General features: G+C 37.4%; 1 protein-coding gene across 2 annotated transcripts in view; it reads left to right on the top strand.

Annotated features, from left to right (window-relative positions):
* The window catches only part of HDAC9 (histone deacetylase 9), a gene marked incomplete at its 3' end in the record, with an annotated part of 428,033 nt that overhangs the window by 384,703 nt on the left and 16,284 nt on the right, over positions 1–27,046 (top strand). For both annotated transcript variants that reach the window (XM_082043859.1, XM_082043855.1), the window contains one exon: positions 19,102–19,235. In XM_082043859.1, the coding sequence (XP_081899985.1) occupies positions 19,102–19,235 (134 nt within the window). The remainder of the gene's footprint in view (positions 1–19,101; positions 19,236–27,046) is intronic.

Here is a 27,046-nt window from a genome sequence, read left to right as displayed (position 1 = left end):
AGGAGAGGAGAGGAGAGGAGAGGAGAGGAGAGGAGAGGAGAGGAGAGGAGAGGAGAGGAGAGGAGAGGAGAGGAGAGGAGAGGAGAGGAGAGGAGAGGAGAGGAGAGGAGAGGAGTTTCTAGAGCATAAAAGAAGAAAAGTGTCTTCCATTTAGATGAAATAATTTTCCATATTTTAATCTGCATTTCATGGTTAAAAAAGAAAGGAAAAGTAAGAAAGATAAAGCTAATTTGATTAGTTTGCTTAAAATTTTCAAAAATACTTATAGATTATTGTTTTCATTTTTTATTATGTTTCATTACTTTAAAACAAAAAATTGTAATTGAATGTAATGGAACTGGACATCTTAAAACACAACAAGGGTACCTGCAGCACAACGACTTTACTCTTTCAGCCACTTCTATCATGGTGTATACTGACCATCACAACTTGTCACAACTAAACCCAGTATTCCTAAAAGACAAAGTGGAAAATATATTCTATTCTAAGGCAGGACATATACTTCAATCAGAAACTGAGAGGACATATTTAAATGAGTAACTGGTCATCACTTTTCTAGATATATGTCATCCAAAAGGCAATAGCAGTCTTTTGGCTTTGGCTGACTACTGACAATTAGAGTATCGTAAACCAGATGCCAAACATGATGTCTTGAGTAACCTGCTTTTTTCTTCAAAATCTATCCACCCTTCTCATGATGGTGACTCAACTATCTAATTTAGTCCATTGAATAACACTCTCCTTGCTTGGTACCTTTTTTATTTTTTATTTTGTTGAAACTCCAGTGAAAGACAAGTGCACCTGGGAAATATATTGGTTTGCTCTGATTGTTTCCTTAACTTTTAAGAAAACTGATGCACAATGAGTAGACTTTGCTTCAGAAGGGCATTAAAAAAAAAAACATACAATGACAAAGTTCAGAGAAAAGCCCCCTTGCTACCACAGGAACATTCCCTACTCTATTTTATTATTATTATATCACTATGTTACTGAACTATACCTTCTGTGTTATTTTCAGACTAATACCTGTATCTCTTACTACCTTTGGGAGACTGATCTGTCCAGATTTCACTCTTGGAACATGTTCCTAGAGATTTTATTTTTATTTGCTTCTATCTGTCTTATGTAAGCAATCATTCCCCTCTTTCAATATCTTTTTTTGAAGCAATATAGATATTTATCGTAGCACTGTTAAGAGATATGTCTACTGCTAATCTGAAAAAAAGAGCTTGAGAGCAGCAAATCAGTTCATGATGGAGGAGGAAGTTTTCCTGTATTTCAGCCTGGGTCATTCCAGGTGTGAGGCTGCCCAAGCTGAACGTCAAACATTCAAGCTGGAGCCATTCTTTTGACTGGATGGTTTAACTTCTAAAACACCTGGACCAAATGGCCAAATTCCTTTTTTTTTTCCTGGAATATCTAAACGCCACCCTGATAAATGCACACCACTTACCAAGTTTTTGTCATGTTGTTAGCAGAGAAGTGCCAGTCTATTCAAGGGAAAAGGAGAGCGAAATAAAAATGTGTAAGGGCAGATTGAGCCAAGTACTAAGCAGAGCTTAAAAGAGCTGATCATGTATGTCTTAGCCAAAGAAAGCAAGGTGCAAAGTGGCTTGATAGGATAACAAATATTTTGAGTCAGAAGAAGTGTAGTCTGAGGAATTATTACTGGGAGTAATGGAAAAAATTTGGCTTAGAAATCCCATCTGCATATAATTATTCCAAAGTTTATGAATCTGGAAATATTCTACAAGGTATTCATAGGTGAATAGAATTTAAAGCTAAAAAGGTTATTACTACAACATGCTAATATGAGTTCTTCCATGTTACCAGTAGAACAAACATAATTTCTACATCATCTCCACGACTTCCATATAAAAACACCCCTGCTATCTTGAGATTTTAATAATTATTATAAATATATTAGATAGTATTATTATATATTGAATATTTTTGTAAATAATTTCCTAGTAACTAATAGAATAATATTGTATAAACATATCAGTATTTTAACTTGCTTAAATAAAGAAAATAATTTGAAAACAGGGCTCCATAACCTGTAAAAGTTCTAGGAAGAGTAATTTTTATTGAGGTATTAACAGAGGCTTAATCTACTTCGAAGAATGAATCACAGAATCACAGAATGGCTAGGATTGGAAAGGACCTCTGGAGATTATCTAGTCCAACCGACCTGCTAAAGCAGGTTCACCTAGAGTAGATCGCATAGGAATGTGTTCAGGTGGGTTTTGCATGTCTTCAGAGAAGGAGACTCCACAACCCCTCTGGGCAGCCTGTTCCAGTGCTCTGTCATCCTCAAAGTTTCTCCTCATGTTTGGAAGGAACCTCCTATGCTTCAGTCTGTGCCCATTGCCCCTCAGCCTGTCGTTGGGCACCACTGAAAAGAGTCTGGTCCCATCCTCTTGACATCCACCCTAGAGATATTTATGAGCATTTATAAGATCCCTTCTCAGACTTCTCTTCTCCAGGCTGAACAGACCTAGTTGTCTCAGTCTCTTCTCATAAGAAAGCTGCTCCAGGCTCCTAATTGTCTTCATAGCCCTCCACTGGCCTCCCTCCTGCAATTCCTTGTCCTTCTTAAACTGGGAAGCCCAGAACTGGACACAGTACTCCAGATGTGGCCTCACCAGGGCAGAGCAGAGTGGGAGGACAACCTCCCTCGACCTGCTGGTCACACTTTTCCTAATACACCCCAGGATACCGTTGGCCTTCTTGGCCACAAGGTCACATTGTTGACTCATGGTTAACCTGTTGCCGACCAGAACTCCCAAGTCCTTCTCTGCAGTGCTGCTTTCCAGCAGGTCTGCCCCTAACCTGTACTGGTGCGTGGGGTTATTCCTCCTGAGGTGCAGGACCCTGCACTTGCCCTTGTTGAATTTCATCTAAATGCATTAATCTCTAATTTCTTATTTAGATGAGAAACTTATCAGTGAGCATATTGTGTTCAGAATGTCAAACCATGACCTTGGTGGATGAAAACAAAGTTCACTTGCCTTGACATAAATAGTCTTTCAGAGCTATAGAACTTCCCCTCACTAATTTGGGCTTTCTGAACATTATACGCTTTAATAAGACCAGATTTGTCCATCACAGTCAATACAGAGAGTTGTTTAATTCCAAGGAGATCTTAATTCTTTCTGAAAATCGGTGCAACAGATCTTCTTGGGGAGATTCTTGTCTCCTCACTGAGTAATAACTAGCTTAGAGGAGTAACAGCAGTGAGACATCTAACTTTTAAAGGCAGGGGAGAAGAATCCTGATGAATGTTAAAATCAAACTTTTTTTTTCTCATCCAGCAATATTTACTTCAAGATTTAGAAACATCATGGATTGAATATGAAATTAAATTAAATCATAAACAAGTTTTCTGTCAATGCAGAGTGCTAAAATTGATAGTTAAATTCCATAAAAATAAAATAAACTGCAGAACCCTCTACATTCAGTCGAAATGTTACACAGGTTCTTCATATGGATTTTAAGAGAGGTATTGTGGAACTCAGAGGTATCTTTGCAATAAGTTTACCAGTACACTTCACTGGGAAAAACTGTTTTGACATAATCCATGTGTCAATGTTGGTGATAGGAGATTTTACTGGTTCTGTTATTTTGCACTAACCCTTGAATAAGCTGGGATACAAAAAGAACTTCCTCCTCAAATGCAGCTGTCACTATTTCACTGTTAAGAGTAAGTAGTATTTCAGAAGGGGTGCAGAGATGAAGCATATGGATATGGGACAGTGAAGGTAAGGGAAGGGAGACAGTGAGTGAGGAGGTCCCCTTTAAACTCCCGATATGCAGCTGTTAACCTTCCTACAATACCTTAGACAAATTCCAGCTCTTTTGTCAGTCCCAGCTCCTCCAACTCTCTCAGTTACCACAAATGCCCTGCACCTATCGTTCTACATATACAGACTGGTACTGTACATGTATATATTTGGGCTGCCAAATAAGAATTGGGGCGGACGGGGGGTGGGTGGGTTGATGTTGTTATTGTTCTGCTTCAAACATCTGGACACTTTCAGGCCTTGGTCTGTCTGGAAATTACTTTCGATATGTTTTGAAGGTAGACTGTACTTAAAGCTGGTCCTAGCAGCACATGGTGTCAGTACCTTTAGATGACATTAGTGTACACTAACATTTTCCAGGGAATGAAAGACCCTGAGGAGAAGTAAAACTGTAAAGCCAGTGGTGGTGCTTTTGTTGTTGCTTCGACAATTTCATCCTTGAGCTGAAAGGGAGAGAGAATAACAGGAAAAAGCTGGCCACAGAACAAACAAATATGGCAATGTCTCATATTTGTTACAGCACATTGGACAAAAATGAGCGATGACAACTATCAGCTTTCATGCACTTCCTTGGAAAACGCCAGTGTTGTGTAACTTGACCAAAAGGACAATGTATTCCACAGCACATGCGCAACCCAGAAGGGGAGTCCAGCAAGAACTAGAAGTAAAAAGCCGTTTCATGTGGAGGTCTTGTTTACTTGGAATATTTATTTGGTTTATCCAAAAATATAAGTTTAGCATATCACTGCACATTTTTTACTCTTTCAATTTTCAGGAGAATTCCAATAAACTCATTTTGCTACTGAATGGGAATGATATTACAAAGTACCTTTCACAGACTTGAGGGGATAGGAAAGAGAAAAGAAAGGTCAACACAGAAGAAAAGGCTTAGATAAATTAAGGTATGTCAGAGCAAAGCTCCCCATGAAAGATTATTGAGAATAAAGCTTTTTTTAAACAAACATAAAAAACAATATATAAATCAAGAGCACAAAAGCCCTGTTTTATGATTTTTTTGGTGCTGTTTAATTTCTTTATATCTTTTTTTTGCCATTGTTAAAAAACAACCAAAACTTCAAAGGCAAGCTGCATGTGTTCTAAATCAGGACTTCAGTCCTGATGTATGACAGCACAAAAATTAAAACTAAATAAATGTGCTGTCTAAACTCCCATATTTCTCAAAAATGCTTTAAAGGCTTTAAAAAATTAGAATTATTGCTTGATCTTACTTTACCAACCATAATGTTTTCACCAAAGTAAATGACAAAATATTATATTAAAAAGAGAGAAGGAAAATGACTGTTGTCTGAATATATCTGAACACCTGTATTCGTCTGTCTTGCAGTTTTGTCAGACATGCAAGGGGGAAAATGAAACTTTGCAGTGATTTGTCTGATAGTGAATATGAACTGCATAAATTCTCAGCTTATCCACTGTTTTCTGGAAGACTCCTTGACATTCAGGGTAAATCAATCAAAACAAGGAAGTATGTCTATGAAGGAAAGAATAACATTTCTGGTTTATCACATAAATATAGTTGAAGAATGGACAGATTCGCATGTTCTCATGAAACGTTGTTTGTGCAAAGTTTCTACTATTTTCTTTTCAAAATATGAACTTTGTAACAGGTCACATTATGATTCCATTTTATTTTACTGTCTTTGGACATGATCTTTCTGTTTTCTCTCCTTAAGTGAAATGGCATGTCTGACTTTAAAGGTGTCTGGCCAGAGTACACCAGTTGAACATGCTTGCAAAAAAAAAATTGCGGAACTGGGGCTTTTATGGTGTCCCTTTTTCTCTGGCATTTACTTTTACAGTGGCCATTTGCTGTTCTTCTACTAAGTCATCTTGATTTGTATTGACTCATTTGTTTTATCAGATTGCAAAAGGGGCAAGTGGCCGAGGCAAACAGGAATGCAAATGCTGTTCTTTTTAGCAAACATTTATTTGACTTTTAAAACTCATTCATTCCATCCCTGCTCATGTTCCTTTTTCATTTCCTATTAAAAAATAGTCACAAGCTCTAATTTGTGTTCTCATAGAAGTCTGAGGAGTGATATTTCTTTGCAAAGGTTCCTGGAAATTTGTGTGATCAAGAGAACTGGTTATTTACTACTTATCACTTTATCTTATTTAATCGCTATTCTGTTGTGTATAAAGTTTTAAATACACATTAAGAGAGCAGGTACTATAGGATATTCTTCTATGAGCACTTATAAGAAATGGATAGTTAATGTTAGGAATCAAAGTAAGCAGTGTGCAGGGAGCCTCTAAGCTGAAAATAGCATTTGGCAAATACTAACACATGTTTACAAACAGAATTTTAAACATGAAGCAGGGCTAAACTATCTGAATTATTTATTTGTAAGTAATACTTTAATTGGTTCTAATAATGTAAAAAGATTGGCCGTACTTCCATATAATGTAAGGACCAGGATAACCTGCTAGTGAGTTTGAGATGTTCTTTGCTGCCCTAACATTAACCACCCAACCTTGGGGTCTGAACTGAAAGCACAGACCCCTTAGATGGCCAGTGCAGCTTCCAGAGGCTGACTCAGAGTACCAGAGCTCTCCAGAAGAGGCTGACCAAGAAAGCCCGTCAGCGTAAAAGACATTTGAAGAATCTCTCAGAGTTAATTGCAGATTTTTTTTTTTTATATTTACTAAGTGCTACATATTTTCATTTTTGGTAAATTTTGTTTTAAAGGCTTTAAAATGCTTAATGAAGAAAGGGACTTGTCACTGTTTCCTTATGGATATCACTTAGAACACACGTATGGAAGTGATATGTGTGCTTTGACTATTCAACTTATTAAAATGTGACCTGAAATTTTGTTGATAGAAAAAAGAGATATTGAAATGCTTGATAATTAAAGAGAGAGCAAATAGAAGTTACATTTATGTTGCCTATGTTTCCTCTTCTGCCTTCTTCTTGAAGAAGTCCTCATAATTTTTGATTTGTAGCAGTCCTTCAATGACTGACAATGGAATACTCTTGGGCTGGCAAAGTGTCATTACTTTTTCCTATTATATTCTTTCCTGTCCAATGAACTGATAAAACCTGTCATTTCTCCTCCTCTCATTTCATTCCTGATTAAGATATTACCAGCATGTGCAAATAAATGAATGAAAAATTTGAATCTGGATCCACTGAAAGTAGCATCAATAGAGACTCTATCCAAAACAAGTTCTGCAGTTTGGCACAAACTGTCATCCAGCTGTAGTTTGTGAGTTTCTCATTTTAGGCTTAGCTGAACTTGTTTACACACTCTTTCTTTGAAACAGTAAATCTAGAAATTGCGTATAAAAACTGTGCACAAAGGAACATTATTTGGGTTGTAAGGTCAATGGCTCTGAAGTTAGGCCAAGTGAGATTTATGATTGCTTGCACAATGGACTCCTTTTGCATATGCTTTAAGATAGAGTTGTTAATTAAATGAACATCTTCTATTCTGGGCCTTTGCTTTTCTTGGTATAGACAGGACCACGTTCAGGTTGTAAGCTATAAGCCAGCAATAAATGCTAGCTTCAAAGTTTCTGCCTAAATCATAGAGGAAATAAATATTCCCCTACCTTTTCCCTGTATATCAGTTTTTTCTGTTATCCTCTTTTCTATAATGAAAAGTAAGTTAAAAGTGATTGATCCAAAAGTGGAACTGTGGAGCTCTAGATTTCTTGTTTCTTGAATCTTAATTTCAGATTAAATAAAAATGCTTTTATTTTTCTAATTGTCCAATTTGTAACGTCAACCAACATGTCACTTGTGTGTTGCAACTGGCCATGAAAAGCCACAGCCAGAAATTCAGACAGAGCTCTGATCCAAACATTAAATTCTGTGCACTATATAATAGTCCCATAGAATGGATAATAGTCATGTTGAAAAAAATGACTTTTGAGCATTTCCAGACACAGTGAGGATGCAGAAAAACCCAGTACAGCATGTACAAGAAGTAAAAACCTCCTAGTCAGAAGTGGTCACAAGCACTGTTTCTCCCTGTTTCTTGAGCAACACAAATACCATAGAATGAAAAAAAGCATTTTTTACATCTGCCTCTGCCTGCCACCACACAACTGCTCACTCACACCTATATCAGCCCTGCCAGATCCACATGTTGGATTTGAATCCTCTTGCATAGGCAACATCCAGGCCTTACTCTGATTTCTATAGGTTTTAATACTAAATAAATGCTTTATCAGTAGCTACCACCACCAAAAGTCATCTTGAGTTTGTAAACGAGGTTTTTCTTTACTGACCTGCAAACACTTATCCTCGGATATGTTTTCTACTCAGCTTTGAGCACCAAGTCCTTGCAAGCATTATAATAGATACGTAGATTTACTGAGTTCACAATGGGTATGAGGAAAATAAAATTAATCTTTTTTTAATAGAATCATAGAATGGTTTGGACTGGAAGGAGCCTTAAACATCATCTAGTTCCAACTCCCCTGCCATGGACAGGGACATTTTTCACTAGACCAGGTTGCTCGAAGCCCCATCCAGCCTGGCCTTGAACACTTTTATTTGTGATCTTTGTTAAAAAGCCTTCCAGGCCACCGTTTGAGCTGTTCCAGGGATTATCATCTCGAGATGGAGTCACACATCACCTGGGAGGGAGACAGAAGCCACCCTTTCCACTGCCACTAAGGATTTGTATATATGGAAAGGTAGTTTATGTGTGATGACACACTAGAATAGTCTGGTAAGATATACAAGTAGCTTGAAGTTTAGAAGGACAAACTGCTATTGACTCCTTGAGTCCAGATAAGTTCAGGGAACTGTTGTGCATTCACTGTCAAATCTCTGTTCTGGTTGATAAAATGTGGAGCTCCAAATATGTCTTTGAAGTTTAATGTGGATTTCATTCACAATTTCTAAATGTATTTTACTATGGCTAAAAGACAGGAAATATTTACACTTACTTCGCCAAATTTTGTTCACAGTTTCAGAGGTATAAATCTGTTACAGCCATGAGATTACTTCAGATTTTGTGTCTGTGACAGTATGGTAGTGTGTCTGAATAAATGGCAAGTGACATGATTGCTCCCAGGGAGATCAGCTTATTGTCAAGTACCTGCTTATTTAAATACCATATTTACTCTGAGTGTTATCACCAACATTTTTGCCTACACATATAAACCTTTCACCTGAAACATACTGGATTTTCAGTTCAGTGACAGCTGCCTATGTTTTGACGTTGTTTGAGTTAGTAACTGGTCACTGAGGAATCCAGAGTTCACTGCAGACAAAATCTGAATCATTTTAAGGTCAGTACAGCTGTGGGCCTGCCTCACCTTCCTCTGAGTATAAAGAGTACTAAAGTATATTCCTGGAGAAGGATTCAGAAATACTCTGCATCTGTTTACAGAAATAAGGTCATAAACCTTCTCTGCTCTCTTTGCTTTCTGACCATTCCTAATGGTTATAAGAAAATCGAATTCCTTTACAATGTTTAGTTTCATACTCACACTCATTTTTGTTCTTGCTCCTCCTCTCAGTCATCCCGTAATTTCACCTATGTGCCTTTATTGCTTTTTAGTCACAAATGTATTTATTTGTCATCTTATATAATAGCAGTATCTTTTATTAACCCAACATACACTTCTATCCTTTTCCCAATATTCTTGGCACATTTTTTTAATTCTTTCATCTTTCTCTCTCATGTGTACTTACTTAATTAATTATTTCCCTCTAATGTAGTGTTCAGCTGTAAAAAATTAGGTAAAAACTGTGGGAAGATCTAGAATTTTGGTCTATGACCATTTATTTTATAAAATCAGTACTTCAGCCAAAACTGAGAGTGACTAAAATGTGCATCCTTCTCTGCTGGAGAAACCACTGCATGCTCCAATGAATGGAGCTGTTCTCAATTTGTTATTTTTCCTTGTTGATCTTCTTTAGTTATCTGCAGTGAGATAGTCAAGCACCTTTGCTGTGAAGGGCTTCTAAGCAGGTTTGTTATGAAGTCTGAATAATTTTTGACTAAGCTTTCAGCTGCTGTGACTTTTCATCTTTGTCAGAAGGAAGAATAAATGCAATCCTGATGTTGCAGTTTGGTATATGTTGTTTGCTAAGTTTCTGGAGCCACTAGGGACCTTTGAGCTCTGGCAGCAGGTTGTTTTACTTCTAACTGTAAAAATTCCAGAGGCAGAAACAGTAGCTATTCTGGTAGTAGATTTTCTGTGTCTCCATTTAGAAAAGCCAATGTACTGTTTTCCCTTGAAGACGGAATTACTGATGTTGCTCAAGAAACAGTATCTTAACACTGAATGAAAGATTTTTGCCCTGTTATGAACTTCCAGCTTTTAAGGAGAATGACTGACTATGGTAATGCAGCTGCAACAACATTTGGAGTCCTCAAATTACCTTGACACTAGTTAGCTGGATGTAGGTCTAAGTGTAGCACAGCAATGTCATTGTTTGTCTTGATGCTTTTATTGTTTGATAAAGATTACCAATTATTTTAGGTCTTTCAGCTTCCCTGAATACTGCTCTCCTGCTGTGGTAACAGCAGAGATAGTGGTCATTTGCCTACTTACAGATTCTGCAGAATCAGATCATTCCTGAGTGACTCTGCTCCTCACTCTGAGAAAATCCAGAAAGTAGTACCCTATGTCTGGTCAGCTACCTGAAGGAATTTTCACCCAGGCTTTGTTATGATCATTATTTTATGTTTCTCTAAGGTAGAAAACCACTCAGTGAAGAATTCCGTGAGAGATTCTGGAGCTCTAGTTCTCAAGCGGTAGTTTGTGGGTTGCCACTTGGCTGCAGAAGCTCACAGAAGGGCTCTTTCAGAGAACTGTGTGTCAGAAGACTGGAAAGACAGGGATGAGATATTAGATATTCTAAGAAAAGATTTTATTCTCATATGTTTTCCTGGGGCAGGGGAAGAATTTCTGGGGAAATGATGAGGTCACTCCTATTCTAATTAACTTGTGCCAGGTCACAAGTTGTATTGTATGCTCTCATTCTTTAAAATTGGTGCATATCTGTGATGAGGATGGGTCATATATTTCATTCTGGGGAAGAGAAAATAAAAATGTCTTCTGCATATTTCCCTGTCCTGTGTATTAAAACACAGAAGCATCAGTCCTGCCTTCACTGGAGGCCCATGCAACTCCTCAACACCTTTTCTTATGCTCCCAGCAGGTTAAGACTCTTGCAGACTCTGCTGTGTAATGGGTGACAAGGTTCTGACATGATTTCTCTGTTGGGGAAGAAGGCTGGATAGAGCCACCTATGTCATTCTAATGGTAGCTACCGTTTATTTTACTCTGTGGAGCTTTACCTGCCATTTCAAGGCATCTGTGTGTCCTTTTTAATAGTACGAAAAGGGACAAAAGGGCTGTTGTATGGGTTGAAATCACATCCTTAATTCTTACACGTTTTGCTAACAGAACAGCATAACAGAAAGTTGCTCAATATATTTTACTTGGAAATTGCAATTAATCAGAAGACTGTAAGGAGTCAGACCCCAAGCCTAGTTTCAATACCACTTCCTTTAGTGAGTTTTACACATTACCTTTTCAATAAGTGGTGACAGGCAGTGCATTTCTGGGTGATTATAGCATATGTCAGGTGGGGTTAACGGGCACAAGGCCAGAGGGAAAGTAAGTAACTAATCGAGATGTATAGTAATCCCTTAGAAATGCACTGCCTTTTTCCCTCATGATATTAGAAAATGATGTTTATTAAACAATGTGATCAAAATCCTGAGGGGCAGTAGACCTCTGATACAGAGTTCACCAGGAGACTTGGTGCCAAATTGGTCAGGAAATAGAGTATTTACCTCAAGTCTATCCACCTACAAGAACCCATCCCTGATATGCTTATTATATCTGTGCCCCTAGTCTTGGAATGATAAATGATCCACATCTGGAGGCCAGGTCTTTAGATAATGGTATATGCTGATTAACACTGGCTAAGGAACTAGACCTTAATTTAACACGATATTTTGATGTGGCAGGGTCAATAAATGACTGAAAAAAAAGTGAGAGCCTTAATTCGTAGACTCTGAGAAACTGTATATGTTGGAAAGATCGTTTAATCCGTGCTGCTTTTCTTGGCAGAATTTTGTAGACCATCTTCAGAAAATGGCAGTCTGTTCTCAGCTTCTGAGTGATGGGCTTTAAATCAGATCCTTTGTGTTAGTCTCTTGGGTCAATTCAAAATTAACTGACTTGGCTTTTCATCAGTTAAAAAAAGAAATAAGTCTAGATCTTCCCATCAGATTGTTTTCAGTCATAACTCAGTGCCCACATTTCAGCCATACTCATTTACAACAGCAGAAACTTTGCCCTGCATATTTTAAAAAATTGTCAAGTTGATTTTGTAGGCAGTAGCATTATAATAAAGTTCTCCAAACTTAATCAAGCTTACTAATTTATTTGGATAGTCAATAATAGTATCTGATTTTTATTCCAGTGTAGATTAGAAACAAATTCCTCATACTTTGAATTATTTTTTTTTAATCAGATGTCTTGTTTTCTAGCCAACCCCTTACTGAGTTTGGACTCAGATTTGGAGATATAATCATCTGTAATCTGTAACATCAGATGCCTATATTGTACATCAGTTTAAATTGAGCAATTTGATCAGATTTGGAAGAAGTTATAACAGTGGTATCACTTGCACTATCAAGTTGACAGATTTCACAAATGTGGGACAGATTTTCAATAGGTAATTATCAGCCTGATTAGACTATCCCTGTAGAATCTCTTTAGAGGGTTTTTTAACCCTGGCAGGGCCGAGGGGGTTGGCAGGGGGAAGGAAAATAAGCCCCCAAACCTCCTGGAGAACCCGAGATTCTGAAATGCCATCTTGCTGTTTGCAGTTCTACATTTCCCCTTTTGGCTTCTTGGCTTCTGATGCAGAACAGCTACATGTTCCTGAAAAAAACATTTAACAGGCAGATAATCTTGCTTCCTGGCTAGCTTTACTTAGTAGATGATTTACTAAATAGGAAGCAAATTTTTTTAAAAAAAAGAAGAGGATGGCAGGACAATAGAAAAATTATTACTTGGGCTAGGTGTGAGATGGGGTAGAAATGAAGAGAAAGTGAGGAAACCAAGAAGGAACACACAGAGCAAATATCTAGTAAGAACAGGGCTGAAAACATCCAGCCAGTTTTGAAAATATCCAAAGGTTCCTGCTTTGAGTCTGGCAGCTGAAATCTGTGGTTGTAATATTTTCCCTCTGAATCCACATGACAGCATTATAACAGCTCTAAAAACATCATTGTTATGTTGTACATCACTATGACCTTTCCTGCAGGATGCAGAACCCCTACTTGGTGATAATGCACGGTACAGAAGAAATCCCTTCCTTTTTTTTGAGTATGAATTAGTTGGGAGCAGAGTTTGGAAGAGTGTCCTTCCTCCATGTGTTTTCTCTAAGGATCATTTTCTCAGATGGTCACTATTGTCATTATGTGGTGGAAGCATACAAGTTCCTCCTTCCCAGAGGGCTAAGCAAATGCAGTGGACTACATGACCCTCTTGGACACATACATATCTCAAGACAGTTGAAGATGCCCAGACCATCCTATTGAGCATTGTCAAGGTGGCTTTTTCCTGTAGTGAGATAGGTTTGCTTTGTTTGGCTTTCTAAGAGGTATCCTATGTATCCTTGAATATGTACTTAGTAGAGATTTAATAAGTTATGTTCAGTGTAGCAGCTAAAGAGGAGCTAATTATGAAAAACGTATTACTGTAGAACTAACAGGCATGCAATAAAAACATCAATTACATAAATTGTTAATTCATAAAAAATGTGTTCCGGAGACCATTGGTATTAATTTAACATACAATTACTGTCTAATTTAATCTAAATTAAATGCCTGCTTGAGACATGTAATTTAAAGTGTTACTAAGCTTCCTTCTCTGGTATTAAAAGCAAGAAATCAGCAGTTAATGCCCAGAGGCCAGATCTCTACCATTTGAATTCAGGTACCTCAACACTAACATTCATAATTTCAGCCATTTGGAAAATGTTTTTCAGAAGAATGTATTTGGCATTAAAATCTCTCCTTCCCCCATGCTCAGGGCCATATACTGCCAACTGAGTCAAACCTCTGACTTAATCCAAATGAATGTTTGATCAAATAAAAAGTCCTCAGTTAAGACCTGAAAAGAAAATGTGTTTTCTTATCACAGAACATAAGCTTTACAAAATGTTCTAGCTCCTGCCAGTGCTGGAAGGGTAAATTATCTTTTGACTCCTGTGTGGACATATTTATTTAGGACACGTAGCCTGATGACTCAGGAAGTTATGTAAAAACTGACCCAGTTAATGTTAGATGCTATTGTTGGAAGAATATCAATGAAAATTAATCAAATAATCATGAAGGAACCACAGAGAAGGAGCTCAGAACACTGGTGGGTAGACTTTTGGCAGCAATCATTGTAACAGTTTTAATGAGAGGAAAACACATTCTCAAGTAAATTAGAGAGTAATGACATGATTAAATGGTAAATAATAGTTAAATACATGCTTGGAGGTCCAGGACGGAGACTGTGGAGTTTTTGTGTTTTGCATGTGTTCCTCTCCTGGCTGCTCCAAGTAGCCAGAGGAGCTCACCAGAACTCTGCCTGTAATTTAGGCTAGGATTGTAGCTTTTAAGATGCTGAATCCAAAAGGGCTCTTGGGGCACCACTGCTGAGGCTGAGAAAGCTGAGACTTTCCCCATAAATCCAAAGCTTCACAAGCCTTTCGGTTGATGACATGTCCGTGTTCCTTCCCCGAGCAAGGGCCAGAACCACCGCTCTCCTCAGCCTGCTGCCACCCAAAAAGTGACTGTGCAGGAGACATCTGCTCTCCTTATGCACAGTGGGGGAGAAGGAAGGGGCCCATCTTCTGCTGAGGCAGGTTTAGTCCCTGCTAACTGGGTGTTTGCACATTTGCTGGTGAGCAAATTGAAGCTGCGTATATGACTGTTTATGCAAACAAGGAGTGCTGTGGTGCTGGCTGGGAGTGTGCCCCATCCATATGGTTCCTTTCCTTGTCTGCTGAGAAAAGGATGTGAAAAGAATAACATTCACAAATTGTCTTGACTCTCAGATGTTCCTTTCTCAAAATGGGAGGCTGTACATACAAACTCTGAGTTGCTAGCTTTACTTTGTCCAGCCATGATACTCAACACAGTTGTGTGCTGAGTCCATTGGAGGGGAGCTGGCCTGGTTCTTTTACTTGCTCTCTGCCACTTTTTGTTTCAGGCTGCCAGACAAAGGATGCCTCAAAAACAAAAATAGAAAACTGAAATAACTCTTCTCTTTTTATAAGGCTTAACATTTCCAGTAAACCCAGGAAGAGTATAGCTGCTCCAGCAACTTCAGTCAAATGAGGCAGGAGCTTCACCTGTGTCATTACTTGCTGTTTGGCAGAACTAGAAGGATTGCTTGGGGAGCTTCTCTGTTACAAAAGAAAACAAATACAAACAAGAAAAGGTCTTAGTGCTATACTGGAGATAAGTCCACTAAAAGCTGATTTACTTGCCTAGAATGTAAATCAAATGATCAGCACGCTGTGTCCTTCAATAACAGCCTGAGAGCTTGCTCATTAGTATAATATTTTCTTACATAAGCCTAAAGACTGTATCTGCTCCACTAATGGCACTGGAGAAGGGGAAAGGGTATAATTAAAGAGTATGTTTTGTGCCTTTGTTTTAAAAGTTTATATTTTTCCTTCAAAGCCTGGCAGATAACAGCTCGTATATTGTGTATTTCTCTCATACATAACATGGTTTATAAAAGTTTCCTTTTGAATCTAGTCTTTATTGCTTAGATGTACATTTGTGCACTCACAAGTTTTTTGTCAGGAAAATGTAAGCCACCTGGCGAGTAGGATTTTCAGAACTACTTGGTGGTGTTTTAATGTTGTTTCTTTTGTACATTGAAGTTATATCATTGTCTTTACTAGTATCATAGCAAACAAATATTAAGTGCTTTTGTAAATTCTACCTAGATATCTGAATATTTGATCTGTGAAGGAAACAGGTACTTTTAATGTTTCAGTTATGGAAATTATGAAAATAATAGTTGGCATAGAACCATGCTCACTATTTCTGGCACATTGTGTGAGCCTAATTTAAAAATAAAAAACAAAAGCTACTTCTCTGAAGTACAAATTCACTAAACACATCAAGAAGATTTGAGATATACCCCTGCATGTACAATCTTTCCTCACTTGTTGACTGAAATGACTGGATTTTTAAAGAATATATTTTTCATTATTAATGTGTGATATTTTTACTCATGTTTATAGACTCAAATAATTGTGGGTACCGCCAGGGCCATTTCAAGCCCTGTTTGATAGATGCCTGCCACTGAGTCAGCCATTCAGACTCTAAATGGCACAAAGGCACCTGCAGCCTCAAGGAACCAATATCCATTTAAGACTGGACTGAAAATCAAGCACTGATGTTTTTACATGACTTTATTTTTCATAACTGCCTTTAATCTATAACTTATGCAGCACTGAAAAAGCATACAGTTTTGTAATATGGCATATCAAAACCAAAACCAGCTTTTAAAACTAGCATCACAGCAGGCACCTTTGTCAGCAGGCACAGTAGAAGGGCCAAGAACTGCTACTGATTTCTAGAAATTCAGTGAGTTAGAAGATCCAGGGTTCAAAATGCTTGCCTGACTCTTTTCTCACCTTAGAGTTGGTCAATGGGGCGTTGATCTCCTTATATCAGGGGAGATGACTGATTCTTTGCATGGTGCTTGTTTCTATTTTCTTCTTGTTTTTCTTAATTGTTTGGCATGAACTACAACCCATCTTAAAACCATTACTTGTCTGGGATTCCTTTCTTTCCATTTTGTTACTTCTGCACTCCAGGGGATTTCCTTGAGGAAGCTAATATCTTTCCTAGGTTGCTGCACTGACACAGAATCCAAGTTCCTTTGTTAAGAATTTCCATAACTCATTCGGTCACCGGCACTGTTGGCACTGTTGGCTAAAATTATTTCCTCCCTTTCCAGCAAATCACCTTTACTTCATTGGAGTAAATACAACAAAAAAAAGCCCCCATCATTTGATTTCATTTGGCAACACTTTATCTTGTTACTGTGATCTCAGTTGGGAAAGATGCTTTCTGCATGGCTCATTGCATGAATCCTGACTCACCAACGGATTATTATTATTATAAGATTGATATTAGGAAAATCATTAGGAAACCAAGCAGACAAACTAACATTGTAACAATGTTTATAAGCTATATTATGTGTGGCTGCTTAAAAGAAGAAAAAGGCACTGAGAGTCTTTACATTTATTGCCACACATACCTCAGAAAATTACGAGGTAGCTGTAGCAACATTTGTGGTCATACAAAATTTTCAAAATGTGCAGGGGAAACATGGTAGAGTTTTCCCTTCTTCACAGAAGCTGTATAACATGAAGGATAATGTTGTCTTAAAGTGCTGTTAGATTTCTCATAGCCCCAAAGGGTGAGTTATATATCTGGGGAGTCTGTGCCTGTTCATTCTTCTTCATTTCCTTTAAATGCTTTATGTACAACTCACTTTATGCTGTTGGCACTTTCTTCTTACGAATCTGAAGATTGCACGTGTAACATGCAGACAGAAATAAATCCTGTAGGTAAAAGAAAGTAGAAATTGGCTAAAGATCAAAGGTTATCCTCATTCCACTCTTTCCTTCACTTTTATTATAATATCCTGTCTAAATTGGGTCTTTTGTAGAGAGGATTGGGTGTTGGTTTTAGTTTGTTTTGTTTTATTTTTTTTTTCATGAGGAGAAGTTGAGTTTAAATAAGAGTTTAAGATTTTTTTTAACACTGTATGTAATTTGAATCACAGTGTAGTTTATTTGCTGGAATCAAAACTTAAGTTCTTGGTACAGAAGATTGTAGAGTGGCTTAAGGAACCAATATTTCACCTCAAGTGTTCTGTAATCATCCACAGATTAAATGACAAGTAGATTTTTTTTTTTTTGTCTGCACTGCCAAATCCAAGCTGTTATACTTAAAGTCCCTATTCTAAAAACAGTTGGGCATGTGCTTAACAAAGTCCTAAGGTGTAAACAGAACTAATTGTGTGATTGCTTGTTTGCCAGAACAAGCCTAAAGTCTATGTCTTAGAAAACTTCTCTAGTAAATATGCTTCTGATTTTTGTAGTTTTTAACTTCTGATGACATTCTTCTCTGGAACATAGTAAAAAGTTGGTGGTTTTCCTGTCTTTATAGAGCCCTAGGGTTTAGCAGGTAACTTTTAAATGCTTTATTTAAGGTATGAAGTGCACTGGAATGCGTAATGATGACCACCAATAGAGAAACTAAAAAAGACCAAATGGAAAAGTTAAGAACAAGATGCAATGGGTATTTAACTTCAGTAGTTTCAAAGCTTTACTTATCATTACTGACTTAAAGGTGATGAATCAAAACCAATAGTTGTCCTAGGAAACCACCACAAAACTTCCCTTCAAAATCTTTTCTCCAAATTAACATTTTTTCATGTAATTTTTCTTGTTGTTGTTAAAAATTAAATAAATCAATTGTACTTGAATCACAGATGAAAACTTTGTGTTAGTGTTTATGCAGTTATAGATCACCACATAAAATGAAGTACTATGATTTTTGTAGTGAAGAATTGCTTAGGACATTGCTGATCAAGAGTGAGTGATACTGGTAGAGATGTCTATGAAGTTCTGGACAGTTTAGACTTATACTAAAACCTTGAATCAAAATAAGTGATCTAGTTATTAGTGCTGCTTCCAAAAACACTTCCAAAAGGAGCTAAGAGGTAAAGTGTTTCCACTATTTTCAGTCCAGGGTTGTATATTGTACTCAAACTGCAAATACAAAGGAAGAAGCAATTTCTAAATAAAAGTTTCATCATCTCATTTGAAAAATACAATTATTTTAAATTATATTATCATAATTTAACTACAAATATTGTCATTCGATGCTGTAAATGACCAGGATTATATCAGATCTCTCTAAATAACATAGATGTATGCTACATTGATGTGCAAATAGGAAGAGAATCCAGGGTGATAACGGATAATGAAGGTAAGAAGAGGGACAGCCTCATGTTTTAACTAATCTCCAGTTCTTAGTGATCAGCAGGGGGATGTTATCTCACATCTGCCTCATGCAAAATTCCATATACCTAACTCCAAAGCATCTGGTGTGGGCTGTAGTCAGAAACAGGATACTGGACTAAATATATCTTGTGCTCCCTGTGCAATATCTGTGAGCTTTTCATCACAGCAGACGTGACATATGCCAGTAATATCTGTTCTACTTTAATTGTTTGCGCTACTGTATTTGAATACCAGGTTTTGGTCACCTAACCAAGCAATTGCTGAAGCTAGCGGATGGCCGTGTTGTGCTGGCACTGGAGGGAGGACATGACCTTACTGCCATCTGCGACGCATCTGAAGCCTGTATAAACGCCCTTTTAGGAAATGAGGTAAAACATAAATCATAGTAGGTGGAGAGAATGATCCAAGTTTGTTGAAACTCCTTTCTTTGATTTTCTCTTAGTAACAATGGCATCAGTCCTTTTTTCATTTGATATAAAAAACATGCAAAATGAACATGTCTTACATATGAGCAGACCTTAGATGAGCTGGTTTGGATAAATACCTCTAAATTAGATGGTTATATAAATCCTCTGGTGTTTGACTAAATCATTCCCAGTTCTGAGTAAGATTTTATACTTCAAAATTGCTTTTGGTGAGGCTCACATCATTAGTAGTCATTGGTGTGCATACCATCTACCAGGATCAGACCAACCTTCCAGCAAATTTCAGGAACGACAAAAAAAAAATATGGAAAAAAAAATGGCTTTTGCAAGATATCTGGTAATCTTAGGAACTGGATATTGCAAAGGCACATTTTTTTGCAGTATTTTCACACTTCAATTGGCATGTGAAATAACATATTTCAGAGGCTCTTGAAATTGAATGTGTCCAAGACTTCAAAAATGTTTTGTTTTGTTTTGTTTGTTTGTTTGTTTGTTTTAAGTGGTAAATGATGATTCAGGTTGATCTGCATGTAGTTTAAATTGAGTGTCCAATATTTGTCAAACACTGTATATATTATTTAAAAACTTTTGAGAGTGGACTATCAGACTGAGTAAATACAAGTATGTGCTATTTATGTACACAAACACAAAATAAGCATTCAGATTAGTGAAAATTGTTCTGTTGTTCACTAGAAAATATCTTTTCTCCTATAAATACAGTGAGAAGGAAAATAAGCTTGCTGAAGATGCAACCAAAGTAATTATGAAAGGACAAAACTTGTACCACAAATTGTGAATTTTGCAATATCTTGTTATAATGTGCAGTGTAATACATCTCCCCTCCACCCCCCCGCCCCAGAAAAGTGGTAATAGCTACATAATCTCTCCAATCAAATGTGTTAGTGCCAAATTGCAAACTAGTCTGCCAGTTCCTGTTCACCGCCAGACTTGATACCTATGTGAATAATGTGAAGTAATGTGTCTCCTGATGAATATTTGATAGAAGGATTGTCTAAATATTCTTTTGAACCTTTGCTTTTCATCTTTATGAGAAAAACATTTTTATGCTTATTATTTTTTACATTATACATGCAATGGATGAAATGATAGCTTTTTCAATGATCAGTTCAATGTTAGTCCTTTTATTTAGGGGCTGAAATATGGATTACAAAACCTAGCTTGAGGCATTTGCCAATCTTAGTGAATGAAGCATTGCCTTCTTTATTAGTTGCCATTCCAGGGCACTCCCACTAATATTCTCTGTCATCATCTTCCCCGTGGTAGTATCTCATCAATGTATACCATCAATAGCTTTTCATGGCCTTTCTAAACCCGTTCTCTGAAATGTACACCCTCGTGGGACTAATGCAAATGATGCAATGCTGATGATGTGATGTGTCTTCCTCTGTGTAGGTGCCTGGGTCCCTCTATCCAGTTATGACCATTTGGTGGTGCTACCCATTTATGAAAATTGCCTCATTTTGTTTTAACACTATATCACACCCAGCTACTATTTCTGCTGTCACTGACTACCATTGCCTGAGAAAAAATACCGATTGTGAGAAAAGGGAATGGAATAAGTGTACTGGAAGAGAGACTTACTTCCATTTTATTTTAGTGTAATTAGGCAGTGGGAAATTAGATAAATTGTGACTCTGTCTGTCTGCAAAATACAGCAAAGCAAATTTCAGGAAAGACAAAAATACCTGTAAAGCCATTTTTAATTCACTTTTAAAAGAACATTATTAATAACTTGAAACATCCCATGCAGTAAGCATTATTCTCCTGTGCTCTTACAGCATTGTCTTCAGGGACAAACATTAAACGGTCTGGTGCAGCAGAATTTCAAAGACAAAATACACTGTGGCTGCTAAGAAGAGAAAAATATTCCAGAGAGGATGTTGTTACCGACACTGCCATGGGGAACTGATGTTTGCTTAAAAGAATAAGTAAAGGTGTTACCAAGGAGCAGAGACTAATGAGGAAGTCTGATATCTAGTTAGTGGAAATCAGCACGTCTGTTGACATCTGTAGATTTACAACAACCTATGCCACATGGCCCATAGCATATACGTTGTGTGATTTTAGCATAATAGTCATGAACTTGCACAGCAAACTCCAGAGGTGCTCCTGCCAAGGACAGAAAAAAGATTTTCTTCAAACAACCAATTATTGCAATTTGAGGATGCATTCTTCCTTGAATGCAATTCTTTACAGGTGATTAATTGGATTATTATAACTTATTATCTGCCCTTCACTTTTACAAATAATAATGTATGTAGTTCAACCCTAGTTTAAAAACCTTGGCAAGATGAACTTCGGTTTCTAAACACTGCACATGTAATTGAACTCAAATTAGAAAGGTTGGGAAAGGCCTTTGTAAGGTACTCTGCAGTTTGTCAGATGTATTTATTCATGTGCTGAGGATTAGAATTCATAAACATTTTGCAGGGTTTTTGAAAACTTTTTCTTTTGTTATTTTTGGCCAGGCCTTGTCAATGCAGAAATTCATTGCTTCATATGTTCTATTACCAGCAGAATAACATGTAAAAAAAAAAAAAAGAGTAATTGTAAAACTAGCCACCACTTTTAACTTCTATGGGAGGCTGGTCTGATATGTAGAGGTAACATCAAACTTACAAGTGAAAAATGCTTTCTTTTCTTAATTTGTCACTGAACACCAAGAAGGAAAACATGTTATCATCCAAAATAGTGATGTTTTGCTCTTCATTATATGTGACCTTGTAGCACAGTGACCTGTTTAGCAAAATAACATTTTACTCTTCTCTTAATAAATGTAAGTGGAGCCACTTGGAAAAGAATACACTATCAAGTTAATCATCTTTAAATAATTTGAGCATGGCACAGGAAATTCCTGCGTACAGTTGTCGATTTTGAAGACTAACCAAAAAAACTAGTAAGAAGGTCTCTTTTTCTTGGAAGAGCTCAGAATTTAAATGAGCTATCAGCCCTGTCTATGTATGGTCAATACTTCTGAACTTCTCTGCAGAGCTACGTTTGAACAATAATTTCAGATTTTGAAGGACACAGAACTGGGATTATAAGTGTTGGTTTTCTCTCATTGGAGATACTTATATTGTTAATAATTTCTAAGACCCAGTTCCATGAACAGAGGTGCCTAGTGCCTTTTAGATACCTTAGGGTATCCAGGACTTCAGCACAGGACTGGTAGATCTAACAGAGAACTTAGAAGAGATCCACACCCTTTCTGAGCAGCAACTGATAATCAGGCAAGACACCCTATAGTATCTGAAATGGCTCAATCTGGTTTGCTTGTGTGAATCCTTCCCGAAGTGATGAGAAAACTGGAAAGGAAATTATGGAAGTAAAGGCAAAAATAACATTTATGACAAAATTATTAATTGGAAAGTTTACATATAAAATTACTTAAAAAACTATTTCAAGAGCTCAAGTTTTCTGGTCCATGCTTCTATGTACAAGCAGAAAATTTCCATGTCACTTGGAGAAAAATTCATTTGACTATTTGCAGTGTTAATTAGGAGCACTGTAGGTTATCTCTTTGGAAGGAAAACTTCCTAAGAGGTGAGAAGAGATTAAGCAGATGGATGCCCTTGAAATCCAAAATGAAAACATGGAAATCCTTCTGGAAAGTAAAAAGGCAGAACAAGCATCAGTTGCTTTAAAATATCCCTGAATTTTCTCAACATGATTTGAAAACTTGTCTGTTAAAAGAGCATTTGTCAAAACAAAGGAAATGATGGATTCAGATAATAGGAAAACAGACTTTGCTTTTAAAACTAAGGATATCTGAGATGTTGATAGACTCTCATGCTTAAAATTAAATTCTTTAATTTATTGTGATACCCTTTAAATGATTTTGCAGTTTTTCACAAGTTGGCTGTATATTTATAAAACTTATTTTTAAGCATAAGTAGATACATATATTACTTCAATTAAGAAAACCATTAAATGTTAACATTTGTATGTTATTCCAAGAAGTGCATGAAAATTACATTGAACATTGAGATTTTTTTCCTCAAAATCTTTGTCATGGAGAAAGGAAATTCCACACTGTTTGGTTCATCCTAGCTTCAGTACTATAAAGACCTCTGCTATGCCTTTTGGTGCCAGGTGGTGGTGAGTAAGGCTGCTCTACACATGCAAGGATAGGTTCTGGTTTCTTTCCTCCACATTTCTTTTGAAGAGGCACTATGTGGATTTTTAAAAGCCCTCAGGGATAAACTTTCCATGAGTTCAGTATCCTAAATCCTGCAGCTTGTTTCCAATATAACTGCATTCATTTGGGGGTTCTTTTGCAGCCAGAGGGGATAAGGAAGAATTCCTTCAAGCACAAAACTTTTTGAGTCAAAAACTAAGGATTTAATTCTTCCTTCATTCCATTCCTTTTCAAACAGTTAGGTGGGATACTTCCATGGGACACAGAAGTCCATCTAATATCATGGTCCCTCTGGCCTGTCTACAGGTTTGGGCAGTGTCTCTTAGCTCCACGTGGTACAGTGGTTTGCTGTGGTGTATAATTAGCGATAATTAGTCACAGATGGGGTCATGCTCTTCTTTGCATAGAGGAAACAGAGAAGTGTAGTCCACAGCGGGCTCTGCCCAGTGGGACCCTGCAGCAAAGGCACACAGAGGATGCATGTCTGCTCTCATTGACTGTGGCGGCCAAGGCTGAATATGGTCCTAAGTGTAAAAACATTTTAAAGTGACTAAATTTAACATCTTCTAGTAAATATTCTTCTGGCTTGAATTTCAGTCTGAAGCACAATTTGACAAAACATTGTCATTGGTTGGCTCCCAAGCATGCTTGAAAACTTATACTGGACAATTTTCTTGCCGAGTGTGAAGTATGTGCTTCTTTCTTGCAAGCTGTTGAGCTGGCATTTAGGAGGGGATAGTAATTTAAGTGGAAAGCTCGTACTCTGCAGCTTTCCTGCTGATGATGAAAAGTTGGCATTTTCTCCTTTGTGGAATTTAGTGTGAATCTGGGGCTGCTTGCCAGGCAGGCAGTGAGCTCTGCCAAGACGGCCTGGACTGCATTAAAAAGGGGTTATTTGCCAGAGCAGGTAAGCATTTCTCTCACCAAAATAGAAATATTCATGGCAGTGAATATGGCCTGAGATCAATTTTAAATTGCATGGTAAACTTGGTCACAATCTCACATCCTTACTATTAATCTGAGTCTAATACTAGAAAATAATTAACATGGAGTCTAAGCCGCCTGTCTTCTGCTGCTTGCATAAACCTGGAGTCCAGAAATTGCCCCAGAAATCGAGAATTAGGTGAAGTAGGAAGCTAGAGCAATGTATGTGCCAGAGGTCAACATGGTGACATCAAAGTCCCCCGTGTGGGCAGTGCTAGTCACGAAGTGGTTTGGGCAAGGAAACAGAATACTCTGATTCCAGAGTTACAGTTTCCCAAGGGACCTCTTCTGTTTTGGGGACTAGTAGATGCTAATAACCCTTTGTGCCTTTGAACCTATTTCCTATTGAAAACTGACTCGTTTATGTACCACATTGTAACAGGGAATCACAAAAATACCTTCCTAGAGTGTTTATATACAAACAGAAAGTGCAGGAACTTCGAGAAGATTGCTAATATGACAGAGGACCTAAGAGATCTTTGAACTTAGTCATCTGTAACCACAGACAACCACAACAGAACAAAGCCCAGTCTAGGTGCTGATGTGCAGGAAAGGGAGGTTATAGAACTTCTTCCTGAAGCCTAGACATCCCTAAGGAGCCGTCCTGTCTTCTCCCCTTCCTCTGCTTCTCTCAGGACTCTCCATGCTCCTTACCTTATCCTTGCATTTGCTACACTTTTCAGTTATCTCTAACTACGTGCAACAATGTTCACTGAAGTTCATCTTGGTGTTTTAAAACATGACACTGCTAATGACAATTCAGATATTTCTAGATTTTCTAGACTTTTCAGCCCAGCACAGTCTCCTGTAGTTTCAGAGTCTCTCCACATTCCCAAGGATCATTTCAGATCACCTCCTGGGCACATGAAATTTCCATCGTTAATTCCCTCTTCAAACATTTGTTGATATGCCTCTGGGCAGACTCTGGCAACCCAAGTGATTTTTGCCCATTTACATTGTTTTTCCTACTTTAAAAAATGATTAGTAGACACAGTTTCTACTTTCATCTGCTACTTTGAGCATAAAAGCCCAATTCACCCATGTAAAAGCTTTGAAAATGTGACCCTTTGTGTCTGGTCCAAAGTGTCTCTCCAGTGGTTTAGTTATTTCTGCACTGTCTTGAGCTGTTCTTCTCTGAAAGATTTCTTTCCTGTGTATTTCCAGTGCTCTTTTCAGCTTCCTTACTGTTAGCTTCCAGATTTAATAGACTTCATGATCTGAGTGCCAGTAAGTGTAGGAGGGAAGGCGATGGTGCCATATATGCCAGGTGTAGAGTAATTTCTTTTGTTCACTGTTGGGTCTAATTTATGATATTTTCCAGGGACATCCCTATGTCTATACATTCGTATCTAACCAGTGAATAGCTGCCAACAGAAATAATTCTTTTGAATGCAAACAGTCTAATTTAAAAGTATACAGAAATAGCTACTGTAACCCCCTGGCTTTCTCCAGTCTTTGTGTAACAATGCTGCGTTTGGGCTGAACACGGTATAGGATGTAATGAACTCACTTCTGGAGTCTGATAAGGTTGTGCTGATATGGAAGAGGATCCAGGTTCTGCCTGGCTATCCCTAAGAGTGAGGAGGTAGAATAGCTGAAAGTTCTGTGGAAAAAATTGTTAAGGAAATGATCAAATATGACTATTGTATTCACATCACCTGGGATAATTGTCAGATGTTTGACACTTTTTCTTCTTTTCTTTAACAGTGCATCAGCTTATCCTGATTTCTAAAAACACCTCTACCATTTCTAAATATTCATCTGATATGTCTAGCTATTCAAATGCAGCCTACTTGTTAAAATTTTTATTTCCATACTGATAAATAAAGAGTTGTCATTGATATATTAGGAAAAATCAAGACATTTCTTTGGCTCCTGCAAAAATCCAGCTCCAGAAGAGGTAACAAAATATTCACCTTTTAATAGGAAATCTCCTCTAGTTATCTCTACATCAGTTGCTCTCAGCTTCATAATTAGTACAAGAGATCTGCAGAAAGAATCTCAAGGTGCTTAAAGCACAGAGCAAGACACAGCTCACACATCTTGAAGTCTGGCAATGCCATACCTTGTATTTTTATTCCTACTGTTAGAGCCTGGAGCTATTTTGTTCTACTTCAGGGGAATTAATTGGTTATCAAAGCCTTAGGAATTAGGAAATTGTCAAAACAGAACCTTGAGCTACTGTTTGCTTCCCCTTCTTTGTTCCTGTACCCAATACAACCAAACAGATCTTCAGGATTTTGTCCTCTTCCTGGCCAAAAAACAGATTACTTTAAACTAAAATAACAAGTGATAAAAAGAAGTGCTGATTAACTACATGACCCAAGGTATGGATTATTAAGATTGTTATACGGATTATTGTTCTAAAATCTGTGAAGGCTGATCTGTTGGTGGGCATTTTTACAAATATGCAGTTTTCTCCCATGTACCTGCAAGAGTTACCAAATAGACCAACCTACAAAGATAATGAAAAAAATGTGGTTTAAGAATTGAAAATGTATCTGTAAATATGATTTTTGTTATAATCGCTGTCTTCGTTCTGATCCATGATACATCTTAGATAGCAACAATCTTCCTTTGCAGTTTGGCTTCCTTGGTGACCAAATAGATT

This window comes from Streptopelia decaocto (assembly GCF_964273445.1).
Source record: "Streptopelia decaocto genome assembly, chromosome: 2".
Lineage (NCBI taxonomy): Eukaryota > Metazoa > Chordata > Aves > Columbiformes > Columbidae > Streptopelia > Streptopelia decaocto.
The sequence above is the reverse complement of the archived record's forward strand: the minus strand, read 5'-3'. Positions and strand labels throughout refer to the sequence as shown.